Genomic DNA, 9,872 nt, shown 5'->3' on the forward strand with positions numbered 1-9,872 from the left:
AAGGTTTATGACTCAAAGCGATTAATTGATCATCAAAATAGTTTGTGATTAATTAAATAGTTGATGATTAACTTCACTGATTAATCTTCGCATCTTTAAATATCATAAAGGCTGCCTGAAGCTGATCTCATTTACATGCACGTGAAGCTCTGCTTGTAAAACTGATTTGCATTTTAACCAAAGGAATGTGTTTCTCACATTGAAGTCAACTAAACTGTGTTTAAATCCTGAAATACTTTAGAAAAACAATATGAATCTTAACATCATTAACGCCTGATTCATTTCATTCTGCTGTTGAACATCAGAGAAGCTCTTTTTTATGCTTTTACAACATTCGGTGAAACTTTGTGATTCTTGTATTTACACAAAGCAGTAAACACAAACGTTCTGCGTGTTCCAGGTGCCTTTCTTCAACGTGGTTTGCGACCAGGCTCACGGCGGAGGCCACTGTGAGATGCTGGTGGGCTACTCGGCCGTCTACAGAGTCTGCTTTGGCACTTCCTGCTTCTACCTGATGATGGCGATCTTCCTCATCGACGTCAAGTCCAGTCAGGACTTCAGGGCGCTGATACACAACGGGTCAGTCGAGGTTTTAATTGTTACTGATGATTCTCAGCTCATAGAAGCAACAGGGTCGTTCCGCCTCAGTTCACCGAATGTCCCACAACTGACCACCTTCAGTCTGACTGAAGTCACGAATATTGGTTGAGCTGATCATGTGTAACATCTGGGGTCAAAGGTAGCATCAGTTATTGAGTAAAAAACTGTATTAAGAAGGTGGGATCATGTTGACTTTTGTGTTGTTTTCTTTGCGTAACTCTGTAGATCAATGTTTGAAGTGATGTAACTTGAGAAATGTTGTAGCTTGAAACTCTGCAGGCAGTTTGAAGCACTGTGAGTTAGAAAACCAGGATTTTTATTTTAGTAATAATTGTATAGCTCTTCCAGTTGGGAGTGGCTTCACCATCATACCTGCTCAGTGCATGTTCAAATATTGGCCATAAAAGCCAAAAACCGCCTCTGACTGGCAGCATACCTTACATCTTTAAAGCTACTATTGGTTCCAATTACAGGGGAAAAAATCTGCCTATTAGGGTGAAAAATGAAGGTTTTATGGTTGGTGAAGGGAAAACGTGGACATTTTTTGACCTGATTTGCACCATCATATAACTGGTTTGTATTATTCTGTTAGAGCAGGGCTGCACCATTGAAGACCACATGTACATATCAATGAACCTGCAAAATATCAGGACTGCAGCTTCATTATTTCTTAAATGATGGAACTTTGAACATTGATCCACAGATTGGTGCAAAGAAAACAACACAAAAATCAACATGACCCATTTTACTGGATAATATGCAAAGACAAAAAAATCAGACAAATATGAAATGGTCAGACGTGAACTTTTTTTGTTTTTAACTTGGTGACTTGAGGTGGACTGACCCAACAGTGTTAGTTTTAGACGCCAAGCTCCTTGACTTTTTTAGGCTACTTGCATTTAACTGTTAGATAACAGTCTAACAGTGACACAAATTACATTAATTCAAACCTTACATTTTGTAAATGTCATTAACTTTACTCTAAATTTCTTTCCAAAGCCGTAGCATCTTTATTGATCCTGCTGACAGCAAAAAGACTTTCACATTTTTATGAGGCCAAATAAACCTCACGTCCATTATTTAACTGCACTGCAGATGTTCGCCCTACAAAGACTTTTATGTCATTTCCCTGAATCTAAATATTTAAAGCAGACTTGATCCCGTCCAGGAGCGTTTCCAGGCCTGTCCTGAAGTTCACACATCTTTAAATACTTCCCTGGACTCTGTAAAGGGAAAGTGTTTTGCTGCTCAGCTCACCTGAGCAGACCTACTTGTCTATTTAAAGCTCTCTGTTGTTGCACTTTCCGTTGCAGTCGATTAGAGCCGTGACGCTGCTCGGATTAGGATTTGACAGACTGGATTGCTGCTCCTCTCTGCTTTAAATCTGCCCTCGGAGTCTTAGTGGAGCCTCGCTGAAAGGCTTCAGGGTCTTTGGCAAAGGTTGCAGCTCTTATTGTGGTCTGAGCGACACAGTGACCTGCTGCAACCTTCCTGCAGACCAGACGGTCACATGCAGGATGAGGACAAAACAAACTGCTTCTACACTTGAACTGCTGACGTGCAGCCGTCTGTGGGGTTTGTAGGTTTTTAGTTTTAATTAAAAATTCGGTCTTTAATTCTTTGATCACACAAACGGCTGCTTCATCCACTTATTCTGCTGAAGAGTCAGAATCAGCATTTAAAAGGTTAATTACCAACAATCTGGTTGGTAAATTAATTAATTGCTTAAAAACTGCTACATAAACAAAAACATGAAAGCCAAAGATCTTGAAATCTTTTGAATGTTTATCAATTTAAAAACTTGTGGTTATAATTCTAGTAATTAAGTCCATAACACAGACAATTTCCTTTTTAAATAATCTGGAAAAACTAGTTGGAGCAACTTAATTTCAAGAGTAATCAACTGAAAAACTTGTGTTGATGCTTCTAATCATTCAGTTAAAAGTACATTGTAAGAGGAAAAGATAATTCTCCCAACTCAATGTAGTTTGTTTGAACATAATTTAATTAAATACGGTCTGAACTCAATAAAATGCAAACTGTTGTATTATGTTTGTTGTTATTTTGTTGTTAAACATGAGTTTTTTTCCCCCCATTAAATATGAGATGAATGAATGAACCCCTGAGAGTTCACTCTGCTCAATAAATTAAGGTTCTAAAGAAACATAATCAGCACTTTTCAGAGTGAGAAGTCTTCCATCTGTTTTATAGTTGAAAGAAAAATACTCTGATAAACATATTAGATATATCAATATAAACATTTACAGTAATGAAGCAGAGAGAAGAATGCAGCAGGTTGTCACATCTTAGAAGATAGAACTAGAACAATTTGTGCCATTTTCCCTTGAAAAGTGATTGAAGTTTAATGGCAATTGGCAAATTGATTGATCACTTCATTAATTAATAAATTCTATTTGGCAAAATGTCCAATTTATTTATGATATTTTCAAAAAAAAAAAGAAAAAGAAAAAAAAAAGAAAATGTTTACAGTCAGACAGATCATCCTAAGTGGTCAAACTATTGCTTTTTAAGACAAGTTTTGCTTTTAGTTCTGCTTTAATGTCACGTTTTAATGATTGGAAACTGATGGATTTTTGCAGGAAAATAGAGAAAATGGATTTGATAAACTGATTTAAAGATCCTGTTCAGTACAGAAGTTAATTAAACAGCACTTAATGTGATGGTTTGGAGTAAATGACGGGATGAAACATGCATAATAATCCTTTAAGGAATAAAATCAGTGATTTATTTTTATCTATTTACATTTATCATTATTTTTTTTTCATTGTACAAACAGAAAGAAAAATAAAGTATTTACAACTACACAAGAAAAGAGAGCAAAGAAAAAGTTCTAAGTGCAGCCATTCACACTGACTGTTGTTTCTGCTGCAGCTTCTGGTTCCTGAAGTTCATCACGCTGCTCGGGATGTGCACCGCCGCCTTCTTCATCCCGACCGAGTCCTTCCTGCACGGTAAGAAGCTGAGCTGGTCTCTTCTGGTCCACAGAGATTTAAATCTGTCCTGAGAGCACCTCCGTCTGAATCCTTGCAGAGGGCAGCAGAGATCCGCTCCCGAAAAACTCTCCTCACTCTCTGCAGGGGAATTAATTGCCGGAACATAAATCTCTGCGGCGTGGTTTCACTTTGTTTGGGAACAATAAACGTGCTGCTGATACAAGCCTGATATCACAGCTGATTTATGACCTACAGTTTGCTCTCCCCTGTTTGTGGTTTCCCTCAAATAAATCACTGCATGACTGTTTCTCTGCTCTCTCTCTCTGTCAGCTTGGCATTATGTTGGTGTGGTGGGAGGATTTGCCTTCATCCTCATCCAACTCATCCTCATCACTGCTTTTGCACACACCTGGAACAAGAACTGGTGAGTGACACAAAGTATTTTATCTTCATGAATGTATATTTATAGTGTCAGAGATACAAGACAAACTGCTGTTATTATATGACCAAAAGTAAGTGGACGCTTGTGTTTTGGCTCCACAGTTGCAGTTAAATGACATTTTAATGCTTTGTGAGAACAGTTTGTGTCTTCGCTGTTTCAACACCACAAAGCGTCTGTGCACAAACTCAGCTCCATAAAGAAAACATTTCCCCAGTTTAATGTACAACACAGGTCTGCACAGATTCATCACTTCGGCCACATGCAGCACGTTTGGGAAGAACTCGAAGGTCTTATCACAACATCAGCGTGTAAATGGGAGGAAATCTCTGCAGCAAAACATCTGGTGGAAACACTGACAGCAGAGGAGTGAAGGTCGTTAGAGCTGCACGTAGTTTTTTAATTTTAAAGTTTAGGCGTCCACATATTTTTGGCTTTTAATCACATTGAAAAATCCTGTACATTTAATTTTGCCAAAAAATCTGAACTTGTGCTGCACAAAATTAGATTTATTTACTTTTTTAATGTCCAGCTTTTTTGCAATCATTTGGTAAGTCGTTGGAAACTTGTCAGACCAGAACAAAAAAGGGAAAAGACATCACTTATTGGCTCACCTGCTCACAGACCTACAGCTGAGTTTCAACTGTAGATCATAAAGAAACACATAACTAGAACATCTTTGAGATAGAAAAATGATTAAATAAGTGGGACCACAGACTGTGTATAAAAGATGGTCAATGAGAAGTAAAGAAATACTGAAGTGTCTCAAACCTGCATTCTTTCTTGCAACCAGCAGGGGGCGATGGTTGTGGTTGCAAAAATACATCAAATTATATAGAAGTCTATGAGAAAATGATTCTATTTCTAACTTCAGTGAGCAGTTTTCTAATGAGTTGATGGTCTCAACTGTGAGGTTCAAGTCTCCTTTATTAAATCATGATGCTCATTTAGTAAATTTAGAGGAAAATAGACGATAAAGCAGGTTATGTTTGTTCAATTAAATATAATAGATTAAATAATAAAACTCAAAAAACACCCCAAACACTGCCAGTAATCCTAAAACAATTTTGTTTTTCTAAAGTCAACACTCTGGAGACACGTGTTCTCCCTCCACGGTGCCGATGTGTAATTTACTCACATATAAATACCGACTGCAGCCTGATTCACATCTGCAGAGTCGCTCTTTTCTTCTCCACCGGTGATGATGGATTCATCTTCTGTCCTGCACAGGTTTCTAAACCATACACACTGACTACAGCAACATCTGTCCCAAACAGACAGATGTGCACACAAACATACGACAGCACCACTCGCTACCGTTTTACTGCCAGAACTTTGCTTTTGTTTTACTTTTCCTCAATTTGTGGCTTTAATATTTGTTAGCTAGTTTTACTCTTTAGTGATTTTTAATAGTCGTGTAAATCTTTGCCTTTTTTTGCTTTAAATCTTTTTGTTTATTAATTTACTTCAGTCAGATGAAGGAATAATACTCGAGTCAGAACAGCAGCAAGACTCTGGTGTGAGAAGGCTGCAACTAATGATTATTTCGACAGTGATTAGTCAGGCTTTCTCGATTAATCGGTTTATAATTTTGTCTACAAACTTGTGATAAATCATTTTTAGATGGGCTTATTAGTCAACCTTACTGTCCACAACCAAAAAATATTCACATTACTGTCATTAACTCCAAAGAAAAGCATCAAATCTTCATATGTGAGAAGTTAAATTCACTCAATGTTCAGGATTTTCTGTTCATCATCTAAGAGATTCATCTACTAGAAATAAACATTTTTCAAAAGTCAACAGCACCAGCAGTCTAGCACATGTGGAGGACGTTGAGGTGATGAAGGGAGCGTTGATATTAGTTGGATTAATGTTTTTTTTTAAGCTGTTAACACAAATTAAACAGCTGCCAGAGGCACGACTTCAGTGTTATGCTGCTAAATTCCTGCTTTACTTTCCTGTTTGTTGCTTTGTTTACATCATTTTTAGCTCATTTCATTATCTGGTCGATGCTGATTAGTTCGATTAGACTTCCGTTGGCTCTCCATCTTCGTCGCCACGTCCTCATTCGTTCAGCCAGACTTGTCCCAGATGTTATTTACTGTATCCAGCTGTTGGTCTCCGTCGGCCACCTCCGAGCTCAGAGTTGTAGCTCCGACGACTAAGAGGATTTATTCATTCAGGACCTTTTCCGAGGCAAATGCACACAGCTAGACAATCCTCTTAGTCCCTTTACAGCGGTGTGAGGGTTTCATTCACCTCAGGTTAGGAAAGATATAAAATATACGTGTTATTTTCCTTTTTTTTTACAGCTCCGGCACTAAAATACCAGTCAGATTGACTCTCTCTACGTGTGCAGCATTATTATTCTTTGCATCTCCTCAACTTTAGTTCCATCTTTTCGCTGTTTTACTGTGACTTCACATGTTGAGATCAGTGTCAGTGAGGAAAATGAAAAAGAGAGCTCAAGATGTTGAAAAATCTGAGTTTTTTAAACGATTATAAGCTGATAAAATCTCCCTCGTCATTGATCAAACCCCTAAAAACTCTTCACTGTGCATCAGAATTAGAAATGTAGGTGTTTTTCTAAATCATGAAAGTAGTCAGATTCTGTCTTATAATAGCTTTGATGTAACGCTACATCTCTGCTTTCATTTAGGTCTTGATTATGCACCGTTATGGAGCATCTGCAGCTGCATTGTGGTCGCACAAGGCGTCATGTTGTTGCTCCACATTTGCATAAAGTCAAGGTTTTAGCTACATCATGTAAATCAGGTGTATCCTGTGTTATTCGCTGCTTCTGGAAACTCCCCCAAAAATATTGAAAATAACAGTTGTAGATCTAAAATACAGACAGATCCAGCAGCTGCAGGGTTTATTTCTCCCCACAACATGCTTTCAGAAAGGTATGTTGGTGAACGATTATTGTAATATAAGAGAAAGTTTCCGACTGAACCACTGTGCTGATCCAGTTTGAAATCAGGGTGCAGACAGCGAGTTTGTCCAGTCAGTCAGAGCCATTTCTCCCCAACTCACTGCAGCTCAGCACACCAGCTCACCCTCGACTCTGCTCGAACACTGAGAAACTAGTCTACACTCCACAATAACTAGTTGTACATATTAGAAGCAGAAACCAATTCTGAAGATGAACAAAGATGCAGGAAGCTCCAGTCTACAAGTTGACAGGACTGCTTCCTGAGATTTGTCATAAATAAAACCCCAGAAGTCTGAATCTGTGTTTTTTAATTTTAGAAAACACCATATGGACATGTTTGCCTTGATTTCTAACAGACGGGACTTAGAAATGTGGTGATTCAGCAACACATAATCTGCAATGATTTTTCATTTGAGTTGCATCGTTTTTAACACCAGAATAACTTTTTTCAATTAGGCTGCATGAACAAAGCACAACATGGTTAAAGGACTGCCCTCTATCTAATGGATCAACACCTTTCATGCACCAACACAAGGACATTTGGTCTTTTGCAAGGAGTCGAGAACTAAACCATCAACTCTACAACTTGTGGACAACTTGTTCTATCACCTGAATAACAGCTGAGCTACTGAGACACATGTACACGAGTAATTCTTGAGAAAAAAAGGTCAAAATACTCAAAAAATATCCAGAAATCTTGAGAAAATTGTAGATTTGCACCATAAATAAACCACTTAAATCTTTATTTGTACACTAACATTCATTTAAGCGAGTGAACATCATTGCAGGCTGCAGGTGAATCTGAATCTGTCTCTTTGTCCTCTCAGGCTGACCGGGGCAGCAGAGAACAAGCGGTGGTACCTGGCGGTGATGTGCGCCACCCTCTTCTTCTACACCATCGCCACCATGGCCTTCACCTTCATGTACAAGTACTACACCCACCCCATCGCCTGCCACTTCAACAAGGCGCTGCTGTGGATCAACCTGGGCCTCTGCGGCCTCATGTCCTTCATTGCCGTCACTCCGTGCGTGAAGCAGAGTGAGTCGATCAAACGCGCTCGTCCGTCCGTCTGTCAGCGGCGGAATAACACTTAGCGTGTTTCCAGCTGAGCAAACATCCACCTGTTAAAAGCAGAGCTGCTGCACATAATAATGGTTTGATGCAGGCTGACATTAGCGTCGGCCGTCTGCACACGTCCTGGTTTTATAATTCAAACATACAGATGTTTGCAGAGGTGAGAAGTCACACGGAGGTATTTGTGGTTACTTGTGTTTACTAATTCAGAATAAAAAAACTGTACTTTTAACTGGAGGCAGCAGATACCAGATATGTGCAGATCAAGATTTTATCGCTGTTGTCGAGTGAAAATGTTGCTTCTGCATGTGAGGACTTCTCGTTGTTACTGCATTAAAGGAAAGGAAAAAGCAAACGTTATACAAATTTGAGGTTTGAATGTATTCTTTTGAAAAACAGCAGATAGGAAAACAATCCCTCCACCAGGTCGGTTTAGTAGCTTTCATGTAGCAGCTTTGGATCATGTCATGAGATCTTCAGCAGAAGATTCATTCTCTCTAGTTGTTGTACAATTACATAAATAAATATCATCATTTTCCGACAGTTTACTCAACACACAGAGGGGCGTTCCTGTTGTTTGGTGTCGGAAAATGTTTTTTAAAAAGTGCGTTCCTCAAATCCCAAGATGACAAATGTCTTGTTTTGTCCACAACCTAAAGATGTTCAGCTCACTGTCGCAGAGGACAAAAGAAACCAGAACAAAAATTCACATTTAAGTTGATAAAATCAGTGATTTATTTATTTTTGCTTTAAAAAGTTACTTAAGCCGCTAATCTAGTATCAAGATATTTGCCAAATAATTGAAGAGGGGACAACTAATCGATGAATCAATCAACGGTTGCAGTTCTACAGTAGAGCAGCAGGAATATTTAGGTTTTTTATTTATAGTAAACGTTCAAACAAGTCCCGTAGCGTTACTCAGCTAGTTAGAAATGAGTTATGTTTTTTTTTTTTTAATGTTTACTAATTTAGACTTCGATTTAGACTGACTTTATTAATCCCAGGATTAAAAATTCTGAATTTACCTTGATTCAGGATTAATTTACCTTTTAAATAGTAAAGTTCATTTATTATATTTTATGAAAATACCCCAAACTGAAGGGTAAAGTTTCAGACCTGTAATGTTATGAAAACTTTCTTTCTTTCTTTCTTTCTTTCTTTCTTTCTTTCTTTCTTTCTACATAAATATATATATTTTAAAGTGATTTCCACCTGGATGCTTTTATAAAACAGATGCTGATTCATTTCAGATGTTTTGAGAATCATGAGGCCAATAAATAGCACATAAACACATTGAATTTATGAGCTAACAATGAAAAGAAAATGGTCCTATCATGGACCATAATCTGTTTTCTTCGCTGCAGTATTTTAGCTGATGTTAACACTTTATCCCGCTGCCTGCTGAGACAGAGTGTGCGTTTTATAACCTTTATTATATCTGACATATGTTGGCTGTGTTATGGTGTGAATATTGACCCTGACTGTCTCCGTCCCTGCAGAACAGCCTCGCTCCGGCCTCCTCCAGGCCTCCATCATCAGCTGCTACGTCATGTACCTCACGTTCTCTGCTCTGTCCAGCCGTCCGCCGGAGAAAGGTGAGTTAGCAACCAGACGCTGAACAGAAACACTGAGCGTCTGTCCAGTGTTCAGACTGACACGGCAACACTCCAGGTTTGTTGTTCTGTGTGTAGATTAAAAGGAAACATATGGAGAGGCTCCTGTATCATGGTTACAGTTTCTTACTTTAAATGCAGTAATCAGTTTTTAAATGAACCAATGTGGAACGTGTTGCTCATGAAGTGTTGTTAAAAGGTGTGACTTTGCAGCTCCACTGAGCATTTTTCAGCTTTTTGTTTGGCAACTTCA

At 38.5% G+C, this 9,872-nt stretch overlaps 1 protein-coding gene across 1 annotated transcript in view; it reads left to right on the forward strand.

Annotated features, from left to right (window-relative positions):
- Window positions 1-9,601, forward strand: part of serinc4 (serine incorporator 4) — a gene marked incomplete at its 3' end in the record, with an annotated part of 20,237 nt that extends 10,636 nt beyond the window's left edge. Inside the window, exons 3-7 of the mRNA XM_008303924.1 lie at window positions 401-579; window positions 3,493-3,572; window positions 3,885-3,978; window positions 7,759-7,970; window positions 9,506-9,601. Coding sequence (XP_008302146.1) covers window positions 401-579; window positions 3,493-3,572; window positions 3,885-3,978; window positions 7,759-7,970; window positions 9,506-9,601 — 661 coding nt within the window. The remainder of the gene's footprint in view (window positions 1-400; window positions 580-3,492; window positions 3,573-3,884; window positions 3,979-7,758; window positions 7,971-9,505) is intronic.
- Window positions 9,602-9,872: the final 271 nt, after the last annotated feature.

This window comes from Stegastes partitus, unplaced genomic scaffold, assembly GCF_000690725.1.
Source record: "Stegastes partitus isolate 25-593 unplaced genomic scaffold, Stegastes_partitus-1.0.2 Scaffold2098, whole genome shotgun sequence".
NCBI lineage: Eukaryota > Metazoa > Chordata > Actinopteri > Pomacentridae > Stegastes > Stegastes partitus.